Raw genomic sequence first — 20,037 nt, forward strand, 5'->3', positions numbered from 1 at the left:
GCATGTTCTAGTAGTGTCATGTCTATATTTTGAAGTTACTGATGAGCAATAATGCAACATTTCATGATATATAAGAGTATTATATTACAAGATGCCATATGTCATAGTCAGAGGTCTTAAATTAAATTTAATATAGTAGTCTTATTAAAAATATATTAATATGGCATGGGAAAAGGTCTTAAATTTAAGATATTGGATTTTAAGAATAAAAAAAATATTTATCAATCGTATCATAATTAAATTAATTTTTATATATTGTAAAAATGAAAACGTTTTTTTATAAATTGTTTAGAAAGTAATATAAACTAGTTTAGCATTCTCGATGAAAAGGATGTAACATTATATAATATAAATTAAAAATTTGAGGTTATCTTTGTTAAAATATTTGCAAGTTGATAATTGAATGTTATAAATTAAGCACAAATTTTTTTTTTAATAAAATGGCAGAGAATGCTTATATGTTTTTGTCTTTTCATGAAATGTGGAATTGATACAGTATGAAGAATATTCATCTATTATCACAATTCATCCTTATTTATTAGATTTCACTAAATTTCAAATTTTTATAGAATTGTTTTATTCACACAAATTATAAAAAGAGTCATGTCACTTTATATTGAGTTTCAACACTTGATCAAACAACCATATTTTGTTTCTTGATTTCGTAAAAAATAATATTCTTTCTCATGAAAACACAATATTGTCTATGGATCTTGCCATCTAAACATTATATGATTTCAATATTTAAATATTTTTTTACTCTTCGTATAGTAAACGTTATCATGACGTTTATTTGAGGAATGACAAACAATATATACAAGAAGTCTTCATAGAACTATTCATGGATCTAGAATCAATCATTCATGTTTCTTTCAACATATTTAATGCAATTTTTCTTTGAAAAATCACATAGCTTCCTTTATCCGAGTCACTTCAATGTTTATAAAGTGTTTGACACATCCAAAAATCTTTGGTCTAATTGTGGATGCACAATGCTGTTTTAATTGGGTGATTGCTTTGTCATTGGTACGAAGAAAGGAGGAAAACATTTAAGCTCACCTTTATCAAAAGTCTCTTATAATATGATTACTAGTATTATTGTTATTCATTATCATATCATTATTATCCTTATCACCACCATTTTTATCATCATTATATATTATCATCTTTGTTAGTATCATTGTTGTCGCTACAACTATTTTTACTATCATTACCACAATTACTACCATTGTTTTCTTTTTATTCTATACTTTTTTTATAACATCCTTATATCTTATGTTAGTCTTTCATATAATGATCATCAAATAAATCCTTATTTCCTTAATAAAAATTCACTAAATCAGTAATCAAAATCACTAAAATAGTAAAATAATAATTGAATAATATATTTTGTCCCAAATTATAATCAAATTATCATAATAATTAAAAGATTGAACTTTAAGTATAATTTGTTTTTCAAATATGTTTATTATTAATATATATACATACATATATATATACATACATACATATATATATATATATATATATATATATATATATATATATATATATATATATATATTCGAAAGATGAATGCTATGGATATGCAGAAATTACAAACACATCTCATCATCACACGAACACATCAATCACTTGTCTTGTCTCACTTGTCTCAAACATCTATCAAGATGTAGATGTCTAATAATGATTGTCACTGTTTTACTTAGAAATGCGAATTAACATCACTACTTTTAATTCAACACTGTGAAGACCATTTCCCCAGTATTTCAACAATACTGCATATTATAAATAACCAAGCAACGATTATTTGAAGTTCAGCAAATTGTCCTAGAATATATGCAAGCATAAATCGCCATTAACGTATAAAAGAACATTCACATAACCAATAGACAAAAGGTTTAGATCATACATAAGTTTCTTGCAACAAAGGTTTATGGCACATGATGGTACCCTCGAAGGACAGAAAAACAAAATCAAGTAGCTCAGACTTATCTGAAGGTTTCATCTTTACAAAATCAAATGATTTTGTCCATGTGTTTATCGCACTGCACGACGAAGGCAGAACCAACCTCTCCACTCCCAAGTAACTTAACTGTTTTTCAATCTCATTCATCAACATGCTACACATTCCTTGTCTTCTACATTGCATCCTTGTTGCCACAAAGGGAATTTCCGCAACCCTCTTCCCCAAAATCCTCACAGTAGCAGCAGAAATCACCTCCTTCTCCCTCTCCAGAACCACAGTATAAAACCCACGAAAGTTCAACCGACCCAGTTCTGACCCTCTGCTGAAAACAACGTCAGCTATCACATCTCTACCAGAAAAAGCGTCAATAATTGGGTCAAAACTCCCACGCAATACATCAAGAGCTACACTCAGCTTCCTTTCGTTTTCACTCAAACCTTCGTCTCCATCCAAATTAAGATAATCTTCTCCACTGCTATCCCTTTTCACTGCCTTCAACAGCGTCCAAGTAACATCATCTCCATCAACATTAATGGTTTTTCCCAAAAGCTCCTGCAGACCGAAAAATATTTTCTCGCAGTCTCTACTGCAAAACCAATTCCTATCACCAACACGGTCTTCTTCCTTTTCCAACTTGGTATGTGACGAGGCTGGAGCCTTTAAGCATCCAAAATGGAATTTCCTCTCACACTGAGGACAAACTAAAATACTGTTAACCCCCACATTACGAGCACGGTCATCTCTGCATCTGGGTCGCCTGCATATTTTGCAACAACAAACTGGGCAGAACCAATCACCATCAGGAACAACGCTTAAACCTAAACACTTGAGGTGGAACGAAGACGGGCATCCATCACACAACACCAGTTCACCCCCGTAACGACAAACAGCACAAGTGCTATCATTTGGATAACCACACTCATCGATTTCATCTTCTTTCACAAACCCGTTTTGCTGAGAACTTAGGGCCTCGTTTTTACAATCTAACAATGACCTTCCATCTTCCAAGAAAATGCTAGAATTTGGTCTGTGCCTTTGACACCTGGCATGAGCCTCAAAGCGAGTGGGAGAAAAAAACTTGTCACAGCAATCACAACATATGCCACCGTACAACAGCTTCCCTTTCTTGACCACGCCGTTTGAACCACGGCAGGATACCACGGAATCTAAACCCACAGCACCGTTTTCTATCAACCAAGGGATAAGAGTTCCACGGTGTTGTTGTGAAGACTTGGAAACCGGTGCCTCACCCTCTTGCGTCGTTGTTTTGATTGACGGCGCAGCCTTACCTCTTCTACCATTCGTAGAACTAGAGCCTTCTACCAACTCATCATCGTGATCGTCCTTTTCCCTTTTCTTGCACACCCTAGTTCTCTTTTTGGATTCTCTTGTCTCCTTATTTGGTTGAGAAGAAGAAGTAGGATATTCGAGAACAACGTTGTTTTCTTGAAAATCTTGAGGGTTTTCAATGCAGCCTCCCTCTTCTATGCAAGCTTTACAAGCCCTGGCGAGAGAAATGTAATTCTTGCCAGTGATGGGTGATGTGTAACGCATCTCCCACTTATCTTTCTTCTCAACATACCAAAATTTCCAACCCAGATAACGAAGATGTTTCTTGGCTTTTAAGGAAAGGTCCCTGCGTAATGAACATTCTCTCCTGTTACTTGGCAGTGATGCGAGATGGTACCATTGCGTCACCGCCTGAGGACAATATTCAGGTTCAATGTTGATTCGTGGAGGCTCAGGCGTAGGAGCCATAGATCACCACCATGGAAGACAAGGAATCGATTCTGTATCCTCTTTGTATTCATGTAATTTAAAAAACCTTACTTTGTTTGGTGGTTCGGATACCAAAGGGACTAATGTTTTGTTTTCTTTTCAAATATTAAGATGCTTTCAGAAATATTTCATTAACTCTTTACATTTTAAATTTTAAATTTTAAGATTAGTCCATATTTCCCAGACAGAATATTAGATTTAATTTTAATTTAACATTAATTTGCCTTAATTAGCTAGGCTGTATAGAATATTTCTTTTTCTTCTTTATGGCTATTGATTACATGCTTTTACTAATTAAGATTGTTATTTCCAACACTTCATTAGGTTTTAAATAAAAATAATAATTAAAATAATAATCACCATTTAGAAAAGAATGTTAAAAAATTATCTGACATCAAATTATACAAATTAGGGTCATTTTTTATGATGTAATGTTTTATCTAATACTCCTTTATTGTTATTCAATTTTGAAACGGGATAACTTTATATGGTATCATTGTTTACTTTAACTTAAGTAATTTTATTGTAAATGAAAACATTTTATTTTAAAAATAATTTCATCTAAAACCTCTATATATATAGTTGATATTGCATGCTTCACTTTTCTGTTAATTCGTTATGTGTGTTTGCTAACTTTTAAATCAATCCTAATAACAGGGTTTTTAGAAAATGGAAATTACAATTAAAACTAGTGAAGGAACAGTCGTCACCGCATTGTGAGTTCGTATTTTTACATATTTTTGTTAATAATTTAAATCGTTAATAAATGGTATAACTAAAAGTTATAATAAAAGCAATTTTTAAAAATATTTTTTATATTTATTCGATTTAAAAGATGTTGAAAATATAAACTGACTAAATGAAGGTACTTTACATAAATAATTAGGTTTATCATTATTTCACAATAATGTTGTTCTTTCATAATTACCTAATATATGTGGAAGTATACCCAGAATTATGGCGTTCCAAAACTTACCGAGATTATCAGATTAGAATAGAAAAATTTTAGCCAGTTTTATTTTGAAATGTTGTATAAAGAGAATATCAAATGAAACCAGTGTAATTAGACCAATTCATAACTCTGTAGAATTGATTATAACACAGTGGAATTATAAATATATTTTGCTTCACTGCCCATGTGTAAAATTTTATGATTAAATTAACAATAATAAAAGATAATTAATAATTTATATTTTAGTATATTTAAAAAATAAATTTATTGTATTGATTTCTATACATATGTGAATAAATCATGAAATGAATTTAGATTCATGTAAATATATACAGGCAGAACGTACCTTAACATACTCGATTTTCTTTCTAAAAAATTTATCGAAATGATTGTTCAGATCTTTTATCAAGTATTTAAATTTCAAGATCCAGTCCACATTCTCATGAATACATGTTTAATTTCAAATTTAATATTAATTTTCTTTTATTAATTAAGAGTTTTATTTACGGTAATTCATTTAATTTAAAACATGAATAAAAAATAGAGAAGGCTGCTAAAATTCTCAAAATTTCAAAACGACCTTCACAGAGGTTAGGCTGTAAACACCTACTATTTCATGATATTTAGACCTATAAAAAAATCACATAAAATTTAAAACATTAATAACTGTATTATTTTAAATAATTTTTAATTTTTTTAAATCTCAATTATATATCATTTCTTTTTTTCTTTAAATAATTAATAATTGATTGAACATCATAAAAAAAACTTTTAAGATACTTTTTAAATCCTGAATAATACATATCCTTTTAATAACTCTTGTCCTTAAATTGATTTTTTTATTTATTTTCTTAACAGAACATTTAATTACAAGTTATTTTCTAAGCTAAATTAATTTTAAACTCTTACATACGCGCGTTAATGTTTATTTATGTATTTGTTAAAAAAGAATTAGAGATAAAAATAACAATAAATATTATTAAATTTAGAATTAAATTTTTAATATAATAAACTTGAAAATAATTCATAAGTTTAGAAAAAAATAATATATTTATAAAAATATTTTTAAGAATATAAAAAATAAAAATGTGCCAAAATATAATATACTTCTAAAAATATAAAAATATCTAGAGTTCAAATCTTTTACAAATCATTCAATTCTATAATAAATTTCCAAATAACAAACTTGCACAGACAATATATTCTCTTTACAAATCTCCACAAAAAAGAATAAAAAAAGTAAGAGAATGAATTTTTTTTCATAGATGAAATGTGAATAATTTAATAGATTTGATAAATAAAAAATGTTTTAATTAATAAATTTATATTATTAAATTATTTTATTTAATATAATATATTAATATTATTACAATATAAAAGTATATTAATAATATAATTATTAAGAATTTATAATATTTGTACCTTACCCTATTATATAAATTTTTTTATAATGATACATATTAATAAAAATATTATTGTAAAATCGAACCTGAAATCCGTGTGAACACATAATTTCTGTAAATACAAACATAACATTAATATATACTGAACATATTCAATGATTTTAAATATAATTAATATACATTGGGTACATATTTAATGATTTTATATATAGTTTCATGATCCTCTCCCTTTTCCTTACTCTTGCTTCTTTTTTTCTTTTTCTGATTAAAAATATTACACAAAAGAAAATAGTTAAACTTTAAGCTTTTTGTTATAAAAGAGTTATATATATATATATATATATATTAAATTTATTTGCAAAAAGTGTTATTTAAATTTCATTGAAATATTTAATAGTCATTAAAGTAATACAACATTCATAAAAAATGTCATCCTTTAGAAATTACTTTAGCTTGCAAAAAATAACTAAAGAGGGAATATTAAATTGAAGTAATTAATTTATAAAGCAATTGAATCAAATATAATACTTTTCCAAATTAATTTAATTTCTTTCCACTTGTACATATCCTTAAAACAAATAGGCATTTGAAATCCGTTCTTAATATCTGTTTGTTATTCATATTACAACATCATAAGTCTCACATCATCAGATGAAATCGATAGGAGTACAGGATTGGACAAAGTGCACTTATGAAATGTAAGAAATATCGTTACACAAATGAAGGATCGAATCTCTAAATGACAAATAATTATCGTTGTTCCCAATCAAATTCATGCATCTTCGTCAGCCATACCGACAGCGTAGTGGCCGAAGTTTCTGCCCTGTAAATTTATCGAAAGAAATCAAAGGAAAAAAATAAGCATTGATATACAATCCACACAGCACATTCTTTTGCAGAAGAAAGTTATCATATTTCAAATTACGTTCAGCTGCCATATTATCATTTTAAGTACTTCCACGGGAAGATAAAAGTGAACGTTCTCATATACGGTAAGAATGCTAACCTCAGATAATACCCGCTGCTTATTAAGTAATTGCGTCCTAGCCTTGTTCAAAACCGAATTTGGAGATTTAAACATTCTCTGCGGTTAAAGGGAATGGGGCAGGTTAGCGCATGAAAACAAGTGCGGTGGGGAGTGGGGGAACATACACGAAAAATCAAGATAATTGAGCACAATCACGAACAAACTTACCTTTTCACCACCAGACATTTTGTGTTCGCCGCTATTAAGATATTTTTTCTTCGGCGAAAAACCAAATACATCATGTAGGAACTCATTTTCCTGTTTGCCAAGGGAGAAGAGGGAAAAAAGGGTGTAAACATGAGCTCCAGATTACACAATAACCAGAAGCTTGCCAAAGAAAAAGGTTGAGAAAGTCTACCTGCATATGCTTAACGAATCCTCCTCCAAGAAAATGCTTGATAAAATTCAACTGCAAGAATTTGAATGTCAAAAATGCTACAAGAAAAGAGATTTCAAGAAGTATGGAAAGACAGGACACAAGAAATACCTGTATCATTTCAGACCATGATGATGTCTGCAGGGAATCACCCCCAATCTTCATTGAAATATCCGGGGAGTAACCATACTAGGATGACAAGGTAAGATCAGTACAGAATCCCCACCTTCATTAGCAAATCATCTATTGTTTTCAAATAATAACCATAGTAGTAACTAACATACCTCAAAAAAATCCAATATATCTCGGAACAAGTTCCTTTGACTATTAAGATCTTTCTTTGCAGAACCTTTTCCACCCGCCTCTATGGAAAGTTTTTTGCATTGATTCAACACCTTTCCTTTCAGTCCCTGTAAAAATATGTAGCTTTCGAGTGGTTTACTCCCTTCTTGCGTTGCATCACTTGCATTGTCTGACTGGGCAGAAAATTTATCTATAACTCCAATTTCAAAAATCAGAGCAAGTGCTTCACCAGCAGCAATTCGTACAGATCTGTCTTCCTTGTCTAGAAGACCAGATAAATAAGATATTGTACTGCATGAACAACAAAACAATAAGTTGGATCCCAGGAATGGTTACATAGAATGCAATTCTCCATGGATATTTTTTGTAACAACAAATAAAACAGATGAAAGATAAATCTAAAATATGAAATAGACTTCTTCATAAGTTAACATTACTTTATGCATAAACTAATTTATAGAGGACCTCTCATATAGTTTCTCCAAATTTTTGCAACTTACACATAAACTAATTTAACTTATGGAGAAGTTAATTTCATTTTGTTCTTCACATGTCTCTCTCCCATAAATCCTTCTACAAAAGTTCGTTCAAACAAACTCATAATACTATCTTTCTGGGACTCCAATTATACCCACATTATAACTACCTTGCTGAAAATAAGAAAAGGAAATACCTAAAAACAATTCATGAAAAAAGAGAGATAGAATAAAAAATACCCAGGGTTTGAAAATTTAAATATCAAATTTTTAAGTTGTTACACCTTATAGACATCATGTGTCAAAATAAATAACTGCTTTATCTCAAAGTTTAAACCCAGGGTGGCTATAAAATATTTAAACTCAACCGATAACCCCATTGTTCTTAATTGAAATATATTACGTTTTGTGCAGTCAATGTTGCCTTTCAATCTCGCAAAAATTGGGTGCAGGCTATTCCTCTTATATGGGCTCCTTTTCTTAATAACAAGCAACAAATGCGTCAACAAGTTGGGGGTCTACGAAACAGTTAAGATCTGGTTATAAATAGAGGCACTGAGGGCAGTGGAGCAGTTCAGGGTAAAAACTGATGCAGACAAAATGGTGGCATCAGAAAAATGGTTAGTCATGCTATCTCCTGATTCTAGAAATGGCCTCTCTGAACACTAAAATTAGGTCTTTTTTGGGAGGGGACTAATTATAAAAATTCCAATCTCTAGAACAACGTTTTGCTTACAAAACCAATCAAAAAGCTGTTATTTCTCACTTTCTGTCACAACCCAACACCCTCATTTCTGAGTATAATGTCTCTCAACACCTCCTTTATCTCTCAACTCGGCACTCTAGCAATTGATTTCTCCTCTTCAGTGACTGCTTTCTCTTTTCTGGTGACTAGTTTCTAACTTTCTCTACCTATTTTTTCTCTTTTTTAGCTGACAGACATGTTCCTCTGGCAACTGGTTTCTAATTTCTCAGGAAACTGGCTTCTTCCAGCAACAGGGTCTGTTAGAGATTGCTGCCTCTTGTTATAAGTCATGTCAACATGTAGCAAGCTCACATTCGGCTCTCAGTGGTACTTGTATGTTTTTCCAGACATCTATGAATTTTTATAGTTGATTATGAATTAGTGAACATTAATTAATTTATTTTTTCATTTTGGAGAATTTATTTGTATATAGTATATGTTAAATATATTAAATTATTAGATATCTTATCTTTATCTTCTGTTACTTTGTTATTATTCTTTATTTTTATTTTAGACTTAATCCATATTTTCTTTATTATAAATAAAGTTACTCAAGGGAGATTAATCTCGTACATAATTTTTCAAATTTTGTCCCAGCTTTAGTTTCAACCGGTGACCACATGGTTCAATAGTATACACTACGTGAACTACACAAACAAAATAGAATACTCTGGGATGGGATATTAACACACTGGGTTAAATTGATTCCACATCATACATGCATTTAAATGATTTTGCCAACAGAAGCCTATTAGCATGTTACCTATATATGCATAGTGTAGAATTAAATAAAAATGGATGGAAAAGGACAGCATTCTTACTTTTGCCAATTTTTCGAATTTAACTTCAAATTGCTTACTGTGGAGAGAAGAAAAGACCACGCAGACACCACATTAGCTATTAATGAAGCAGAAGGTTTGACAGCAACTACCTAAACACGGTAAAAAGATTGTCATTTTAGTTAATTTAACCCAACTACTATTAGAAATATGAGTCAATCTTAAAACGGGTGATTAGTGAATAAAACAAATTAGTATGTTTGAAACAGATACCTACATTGGAACCTAATTTGGGATTAATAACTCGCCACATTATGTCCATTGATCGTTCTGTTTCTTCTTGATCATTCCCTCCAATAAAGGTAATTATAGCCAAACACTCCAACAGCTATAAACATCATTAAGCAGATAAAATTAAGCATCATAGATAGAGAATCACAAGGAGAAGTCCAAATACAAGAATTTGAAATATTTCCAAACTCCTACTTACTGATGGTATCTTGGAAACATCTATCCTAGATGTGAGAGATTCATCCAAAGGACGAATGGATTCGTCAAATATTTCACGGGCATTATCACCACATCCAACAGTCAAGGCCAGACAACCTTAAAAATGAATGACATTAAATATTCAATTAAACGAAGTCAAAACTAAGCATGCTTAAGTTACTCAAATTCTTACCAATCGCGTGAGATGCCAAAGTTATCTCTTTAGCAGATGTCTTTTTAGATCCCTTTTTAATTGAAGAAAGGCATTGATGTAACAACGTAGCAAATCTGATTAGAGAAAGCACCTCGAGGTTATGACAATAATAACTTTATATTGAAAAATGAATATCCATGTGCTTATGTACAGATTGCGAAGTTAATTTATAAATAGAACCACCAACAAAACCTTAAAACAAAGGATCATCATTGGAACACATATATCGCATATTTTCAAAATATATGATCTTGCTTATTAAAGCACATTTATATAAATTATCTTTGTGTTTCATTTGCAATAAAAACAAGAATTAAATTGCCATACTTTTTAACAATGTCAACCAATTAAAATCATCTATAAATGACTTATACGGGAGTTACTACTTTATAATTCAACAAGCTTACTGCGAAGTGGTGATTGGATGAAGAGTAAGTGCACTTGAATTAAATTCTAAAAACAATAACACAACAGCACACATTAAATTAAATAACCAACAAAACCTACTTCTTTTCCACAAACTGATGCTGCATGCTGCTATTGAAAGCGTCAATTATCGATTGAAAAGCTTTCTCTCTCGTGGAACCCCTTAATAAATCAACAAAAAAATGTTAAAAATTCCTCCAGTTCCATCCACAATATCAATTTATTTCGATATCGTTAAGCAAAGTACCTTTTCTCATCTAGTGCATCGAGAGCTTGGTCGAGCAAGGAATCTTGAACAAACTGCACATCTTCCGCTCCGGACACCGACATGAGATCAGAGCGAGCAGTTGACGACGAGGTCACGCTACTATCATCATCACTATCAAACATCGCAGCACTTTTACGTTGAGAATTACCTACACAGAGCACAAAAACAAATAATTAGTTGATTAATTAAAAAAATAGAAAATCAAATAGAGTCGGATCGATAAACACAGAAACCCTAGGAATTATGAGCTTACGCTTTCCCATGACAACGGTTTCTTTGGTTCGTTCGTTGGGTTACTAAGGTATGTGTGTTACAAAAAGGAATCGGAATTTGAGAAAGAAAGAGATGAACAAGTATCGAGTATGCGTAGGGCGGAAACAGAATCGAAAGGTATCGGAATTAGGAAAGAAAAGAACAACAGCGACGTCACTGGTTTTGAATCGGATGATGAACAAGCCATTAAAATTCTACGACAATCAGTTGGAATTCGAGAGCTTCTCTCAGAGAGAGGAATTGTTTCCGAATACGATTGGGTTTTCGTGTTTTATCTAAATAGGTAGATGGAACCCTAAAAAAATAAAACACGGCTTCTTTTCTTTGAACATAAACGAAACAGGGTTTTGATTATTAGGAAATACTAATTCTTATTTATTATTTATTATAAATTAATTGTGATGAGATGAAGGAATTATTCTAAACGGTGGGTGGTGTGAAATGTGAATATTCGGTAGGCGTACGGTTGCGTGGCGCGTTTTGAACCGTCAATGTTCGGATTTTGCCCTTTGGGAGTTGGACACGTGGCTCTGATCTATTGAGTGGCGTGTAACACGTGACGTAACAAGGTTGTCTACCTGGATTGCCTTGCCGTTTCGTCCCTGATTTGATTTTGATGACGATGTGGCACATGCTTCCCCAGTTTCCACCAACTTTCTAGGAACAACGTTTCTGTAAGGAAACACCATTAGAAGGTTTTAAGAACATTGTGGAATATACTACAACAAAATTAAAAAGAAAAAACAAACTACTTATTTAGTGGGGAAAAGTTGCTCATGTTTTTTTTTTTCTCACAACTTTAGTTATATTTTTGTCCGCATGTACTTGCTATATTAAAGTCGGGTTAATACTATTTTACCTAAAAAGTATAATCAATTCAAATTACCAACACCAGTCACGATGAAATATTTTTACATTATTACAATTCTTAACTAATTTAATTCATTTTGTCTAAGTTGTTTTTAGTTCACATTTATAATTCTGAATGTGTTTCTCAGGCTTTTGCATTAAATTCAATCATAAATTTATAAAGATACTCGGTGCATTATACGTCAATAAACTACTTGAACATATGATTTTTTTCAGCACCATTTTAAGTATGACCTTTGTTTGTAAACATTCAAGACAATACTAATAATAATAATAATAATAATAATAATAATAATAATAATAATAATAATTATTATTATTATTATTATTATTATTATTATTATTATTACGTTGGCAAGGAATATTCTGTACAGTTGTAAATCTTTTATAGTTTCCTACGAGTCAAGTTCCAACAAGAAATCGTGTGACTTTAATATTTAAGTTGAAAAAAGGAAGTGTGTAAAATTAAGTAAGGTTGATTGTTTCTTCGGGCTTGTACAGGTTACTTGTACCACTCTCTACCATCGCCAGGACGTGATAGATAAACAGGTAGAGTTTTTAAAATTAATAATACTTCAAATAAGAGATCAGCATATTCAAATATAAACAAAAATAAACAGATGTGTTTTAGTAGGTAAGGTCGAGAATCATATTTTCACAATTTAATTTTGTCTATTGTCTTTCTCTTTTTCGAGTTTCTCTACTTTTTACCTACAAGGTTTAAATCTAAGAGATAAATACGTGTTAAAGGCACTTCAATGCTCAAGTTAATTATTAATTATCGATCAATTATTAAGATTAAGTTTTAAATATCTAATAAATGTAATCACTTACCTTCTCACCTTGCCTTTGTATTTATAGGTTTCGTAATAGGTCTTTGAATAGGACTGTCCCGATTGTGGTCCAATATCGTTTAATCATATTTTTACTTTGTTAATCTATAGATAAGATATTTAGACAGAATGGTCACATAGTCGAATATATTGACAGTTTAATCTATTTAGTTTTGATTTTTTTTGAAATTAATTTTTTATATAATTGATCGATCAGCTATACAGTACAAAATGTATTTAGGATTTTTAAAACAAGTATTTATTATTGATAAGAAAAATCATGAAGTAGAAGATTTTTTTAAAAAAATTTACAAGTAACTCTTAATTATGCATCTATTAACATTTTTGTTTTGGATCAGATTTGTTTGTTTTTGAGGGAACGTGGTTACCTTTTATTCCTGCAAGAACATCAAACAATTGACAGCATGCTTTCAAAGAATGGGCCTCCTTGATAAATGGGCGCCCTATTGGGACGTTATTGGGCTTTCCCAAAATATTCTGCTTGATAGAATTTTGGAGCAAATAAAAAGTTAAAGCTCTGGCAGTCCGGTGGAGCAGAAATACTTGCGTAGGTGATCTTAACTTATAGAACATGTATTTTTTGTGTGAGTGAAGAAAAGATAGTGATTATTATTATAGTGGTATAAGAAATAAGATGATGTGTTGGTTAAAAGAATAAAAAAGAAATGGAAGTGGTGGTAGAAAAGATGGAAAAAGGTGAAGAGATGGCATGTGAGGAGAGTGGGCGGAGAAGGGGAAGAGATAGGGACAGTCAAAGCATTGGGATTTGGGAATAGCAAACTCCTACAGTGTGAAATACAAGGTAAGATGACACAGGAAGTTTTGTTGAAAGAAATGGCATGGGAGTTAGTGGGTGTGGGGTATAACCTTCCCTTTCTCTGTCAGATTATTTATAACCCACACTCCACACTCCACACTCCCCGTCTCCCTCGCACCCCGAAACACATTATACGTACACATCATTCAGTTTTTTGGGTCATTTACCCCCTGCCTGCCAGCTCTTTCCACCTTCATTTCTACATCCCACATTCACCAACCTCTATTATTTTTCTTTCATCTTCTACCTACTTCTTTTTCAAAACACCCCACCTTTCACCCTTCTTCTCTATCTATCCATCTATAATCTACAAATGCCTACAACTTCAACTTATTAAATACACCATGCTTTTTCACGATACTACGTACCTCTGTAATCTACAAAGTCATACAAATTATAAAGTCATTGCTCACTTACTGCATGCTTTCTCAATCTCACATAATAATATGCTGCATCAATGCTGTGTCTTCATTTCTTCTTCTTTTTTCGTACAAAGCAGTGTCATTGACCACACAATGAGCGTAAACTAATTAATGTGTATTTTCTGCAGTGTGACAGATTTATTATGTGACGCAGCTTTCATCAGGATAGTAGCTCCAAATTGAGTTGTTTTTGTGGGCTTTCGATCGTCTTTTTCAGCAGGCTGATAGATATACCTGAATATCCGCTCCGATTCCAACCATGCTTCTGCAAGATAATCCTAATAAAAACAGAACGATTCTTTTATTGCACGTACCTATTGGAATAAAACATGTCCAAGACTGCCACAGATTTAGTCACTTCATAAAAAATGTTTTTTTTTTTAATTTATTCCAGCGGTGTGATATTCTGCCCTCATCGTCAACTAGATAACATGCTACGCAATAAGCCTTTAATTCTGCTATTGCTTAATTTATATCATTATAATATTATATAAATAGGATTTTTTTTTCTTGTCTATTCTAAATTGATGACATTCATTAACGGTAACAAAATTTGACCAAATACAAGATGACACGATTAGGGACATAAAAAGTAGTTTTAATCATAGGAGAACACTTTAAATTAAGCACATAAAAGATGACCATTTTTTATATAAGAAAAAATGGTGTCCCGTTCGAAAACCTTAAATGAGTTGCTCTCGTATTGTAGTTACGCGACTTAATCATGATTCTTCAGATCTCAATTTTGACTATATAAATCAATAAAAAATTAAATACCCAAAAAGAACAAGTATGCAGACAAGTATTCAATACATACTAATATAAGTAGTAGATACTTAAAATCAAGCAAGGAGCGAATAGTCTTTGTGAGATTAGTTTTTAACAACTTAAGAAATTCAAATTCAAGTTTTCTTGAAAGAGTTGAGTGATCATATTTAAAAAAAAAATGAGTACAAATAGGTCTACGTCGACATCGAGAAATTTGTACCAAAAATCGAACCTAAAAGTGTTCAATTAAAATGAGAGAGATAAAAATGGCACAAGGAGACAATATATCATTAATTAGTAATTTGTGTAAAAAAATTGTTCAGGTAGGACAGTGGCAGATGTCTACTTACGTATTACAACATTCTACAGAACAATGGAAACATGATAATGTACATATATAGCAAAACCTGTCCAAAAATATGTATCTAGATCTATGGGCAGGTGACCATCATTAAGGATTTTAATTATTCTTGTTGAGTATTGAATAAAAACGTACTATGTGGACTTTTTAGACTTTCCCTTATAAATAACCATTCTTCATCTAATATACATATGGAGAACAAATACAAGTTAAAGAATTAAAACTTCCGTGAATTGGCAAAATGTAATGTAAACAAAACAGTTTAAACTTTAGACGTATCCAAAGAGTGAAGAAACATTAATTACGTACTGAGGAGAATGAAAGCACTGTAATTTTTATGAATGAAAAGGTGAATTTAGAAAAGGGTTGGGGAATAAAGTACCTATAAAAACACACACTATACGACAATAATGCTAAGTTATTATTCATAATGCAGTGCGTGACATATAATATAACTTAACTGTCTGTCCCCTTCTCTGCTCTTTCAAGCTATTCTTTTATTTTCATAAGTTTCTTCACACCCATCACTTGCTTTTGTTAAGTAGTCTTCACTTCAACATAAATTCTTGTAGTCCAATATTCGACACTGTCTACGTTCATTGTTGACTAAAGAGGAAATTATTCCACCTGTGAGAGATTTGTCAACAACTGTAAGTTAATATCATAGCACTATTTCACCTCTTATTTTATATCGACTAAAGATAAGACAAATTTATAGTATATAAATGGATGTATAACTCATTTTACAGACCGATTTTGTGATATTGAATTTGGATTAAAGTCTACTTTTTAACATGGTATCATAGTCAGGTTAGAACCTATCATAGTAAGATTTATGTAAACATATTGTTCCATCCGTATCGGACCATCCATTATGTTTTTCACACCAACTAAAGATAAAATCAATTTATAATATATAAGTGAATGCAGACTTCACCTTATAACCTAATTTTATAGAATTGAGTTAAACTTAAAATTCACTCTTAAAAAAAAAATTCTTACAAGAGTTGCAATAATAACTGAGAAATATTGTCCGCATGGTTAGTAACTCCAACGTTTGCTAGTGATGAATCCACGTTGAGCGGAAGGTATCCGCAAAGAGTATCTGTGTGTTTTTTTCTTCTTCGTAGAAGAAAATGGTAAGGCTTGAGTTGGCAAAGAGAGAGGTTGAATTAATGTAAAAGTAATTATTGTGGCACGCATATAGATATATGCCTCCATTTTGGACTTATCTAGTTTTTCCAGCTGTGAATTTGAAAAAAGAAGAAAGAGGACGTTAAATGTTGCAGATAGACTTTATTGTCATTAACTGCAAAAAAAGGTTATGATGTATAGCTGGGTATGTTTGAAAAAAAAATAATAATAAAAAGGCATAGTTTGAATTTATCGTTTTCTTTGCAGTGCTTCCGGGGTGGGAACAAAATGCATGTGGATGTTGATAATATGGGTTTTTGTGGGAAAGAGACGAAGAAGATAGCAACATTACATAGCATGAGTACGTTTTGTGCAGAGGGGAAGACTTGCATAATTAAGTTTTGTAGTTAAGTGAACAATGCCCCACCCATGGACCATTCCCCCTCCTACTTCTTACCACTTAATTATCCTCCTAAACTATGTCCAAACCATTCATTTAACACTTAACTTTATATTAACCATGTTTTCAACATATATTAACTATGTCAATTAATCTTTATTAGGACCCTTTGGGTGGGTGCAAATGCATATGTATGCATTTATTTATAAGCTTTCTTGAACACCAACCAAATTAAATAAAATAACCATAATTTGAAAACATCTTTTTAACAATATTTTAATATTATTTACGTGTCATTCTTAGTCCAAAATTACTACACAATCAATAATAATTATTATAAATATCAACATAAACCAATCACGAAATGATTCGTAAATGATGTTAAAATGTTGTCTAAAAAATATTTTGAAAGTAATTATCCAATTAAATATGAAATATTTTGGTGATGCCACCTCGAACTTTGCAGATAAACATGGATGATAACATGGACACGTGTTAAATTCATAATCCCAATATTCGTCAACGTGGTTCATTGCAGTAGCATTTTAACACGAAACTAGAGAAATAATTTCAAACACGCTTTAACTAAAGAAATTGTTAGGAAGTTTTGGAGTGGGATTAATCTTTATTTAGTAATAAACTAAAACGTTCTCTTTATAACCATTTTTCTGTAAACTTTAATTCTCCTTTTACTAAGCAAAGAAACTATATTGGCTGCATGCTTTCGGGTTTTGTAAGATTTTTTTTTTTTAGATTATTCATAATTTTTTGTAATTTTAATCTTTATTGTTAGTTGTAATTAGCTTAACACTAAAGTTAAAATTTACCAAGACGATGTAATAAAAGTTTTCGATTAAGCATTTTTTAAAACATGTTTTTTATTATTTATAGACTTAAAAAATAATTACTTTAGAATATAAAAATAATGTAATTTTTTTAAACGAATAAAGACAACAGAGTTAATAAATATTAAGTTTAATCGTTTTAATTTACCGTAAAATTTAAATAGTTAAGACATATAAATATCTAAGCTATTTTGTTTTTAATAATATCAAATTTTAAAATTAAAAATATAGTTAAATTTACGACAAATTTAAAACCTAATTACGTTTAAAATTTATATGCATGTTAGTATTAAATAATTTTTTAAAAGAACTTAAATTATTAGTAAAACTTAATTTGTAGGAAGTTTATTTATCCATCTGTAAGAGGTTCTTTAAATTGTTTTTTAACTGTTTTCTTTATCAGCACTTTTAATGATTTTCGAAGATTTGAAGTCAATAAAAGTCAAAATATTATGATTTAAAGAGATATGATAAAATAAAAACAACCTATGAGATTAAAGGTGATAAACATAGATTAATTATATGGATAAAGAATGAAAAGTTTCAATCTTTAGGAGTAGTTTTAAAAATTAATATATTGTGTTTAAATAACTATATTAATCAATTTCATTAATTTATTAATTGAATAGTTTTATAAAATTAATCAACTCAACTCTATTTTGTAATTAATTCATCTAACAATACGTTTATATTGATGGAAAATTGGTAGAACAGATTATGAAGAGAAGGGAAAAACTCAATTTTTAGTTCTTCATTTATTTTGTGTAACAAGACAAAGGAAAGAAGAGAAGCAATAAATGGAGTCAACTCTAATTTCATGAGTTCTCCAATTAGACAAGACAAAGAAGAAAATTATGTGTTTTTAATATTTTAGCAAAAATTAAATTCCAACGTTTACTAAAAAGTAGTCAATAGTTAAGAAAACATTATAAAACTTATCGATTATAAATCTAATAACATATGATTTATATGCCCAAAAATCTATATTATAAATTTAAAAATGTTTTTTATTAAATAAAAAATTCAATCAAACAAAATAAATATTTTTTTTTACAAGGCAAAAAAAAAACTAAATTACAAGTACAATATATATTAGAAATGTGCTAAAATAGTTAAACATGAATTTACTAATTAAAAAATCTATTCATAATCTAAAATCATCATTGAAATGTAGTGTTATGTGTTAATATAACTTAATATTTCTTATATTTAAAACCAACATTAAAATCCAGCACATGACAATTCGATGGCGTATAAGGAAAAAATTCAGAGTAGAAAATAAAGTAAATGAAAAAAAATCACGTGATCACTGAATTTTATCATTTTATACTATTTATTTTACCATTGTTATTTGAGAGTTTATAAAATAAAATAAGAAGTTAAAGAAGCGATTTGTCCCATTAGATTTATTTTTGGAGTAAATACATTTTTCTTTCAAAAACATATTTTTTATTTTGTTTAATGTTTGAGTTTAATATTTATTTAGTAAGTTTAAAAAGTGAGTATGTAAACTAATTTAGCTTTTGGTTCATTTTCTTTTTGTGTGTGTGTGTGTTATTTTATATTTTGGTGTTTTTCTATGGCTCCTCAATTATTGATTGGATTAGAAGTTACTTTTAAGAAAAGTTATCTATTGTAATTTAGTCATGCTTGAGTTAAATGTGAAATTAGATAATTAAGTTATGCATGTATAAAACTAAGAAGTTAATGATAATTTTGTGAATAACTATGTAATATTGGATAACTATAGTTGGTTTGACTAAAAAATAGTGTTTGTTGAATAAAAAAAGTCAAATTTTAATCAAGTTTGATATACAATTGTTAGATTTAATATTAATGAAGTGCACTTTTAATAAATTGAATAACATTTAGAATTTTGAATGATCATGGTTAAAATGATCAAATGATTGCAACATGAGGTTTTAACCATAAATACTTGTAATTGAGTGCTTTTAATCTTATTTGAACGTTGAAATAAATAGAATAATTTTTTTTAAAAAAATTTAAAAATGCTCTGAATTGTTAAAAGAACTATATTTTACTATATTTTTGCGGAAATAATATATTATAACTCAAACATAATAAAA

General features: G+C 29.8%; 2 protein-coding genes across 2 annotated transcripts; both read right to left on the bottom strand.

The window, feature by feature from the left end:
* Positions 1 to 1,840: 1,840 nt before the first annotated feature.
* On the bottom strand, positions 1,841 to 3,812 carry LOC148204185 (increased DNA methylation 1-like). Its single transcript, XM_088108087.1, has one exon. It carries the CDS (start codon positions 3,725 to 3,727, stop codon positions 1,907 to 1,909), a length of 1,821 nt encoding a protein of 606 aa, XP_087964213.1. The 5' UTR covers positions 3,728 to 3,812; the 3' UTR covers positions 1,841 to 1,906.
* A 2,801-nt stretch (positions 3,813 to 6,613) lies between these two features.
* LOC124848689 (uncharacterized) lies at positions 6,614 to 11,817 on the bottom strand. Its single transcript, XM_088107273.1, has 13 exons — positions 11,460 to 11,817; positions 11,186 to 11,354; positions 11,020 to 11,100; positions 10,492 to 10,586; positions 10,300 to 10,415; positions 10,083 to 10,197; positions 9,852 to 9,957; positions 7,791 to 8,100; positions 7,618 to 7,695; positions 7,489 to 7,539; positions 7,299 to 7,388; positions 7,110 to 7,187; positions 6,614 to 6,926 (listed from the first exon to the last, which is right to left on the bottom strand). Exons 1-13 carry the CDS (start codon positions 11,467 to 11,469, stop codon positions 6,876 to 6,878), a joined length of 1,350 nt encoding a protein of 449 aa, XP_087963399.1. The 5' UTR covers positions 11,470 to 11,817; the 3' UTR covers positions 6,614 to 6,875.
* Positions 11,818 to 20,037: the final 8,220 nt, after the last annotated feature.

This window comes from Vigna umbellata, chromosome 2, assembly GCF_029865625.1.
Source record: "Vigna umbellata cultivar VRB3 chromosome 2, Vumbellata_1.0, whole genome shotgun sequence".
In the NCBI taxonomy this organism is placed as follows: domain Eukaryota; kingdom Viridiplantae; phylum Streptophyta; class Magnoliopsida; order Fabales; family Fabaceae; genus Vigna; species Vigna umbellata.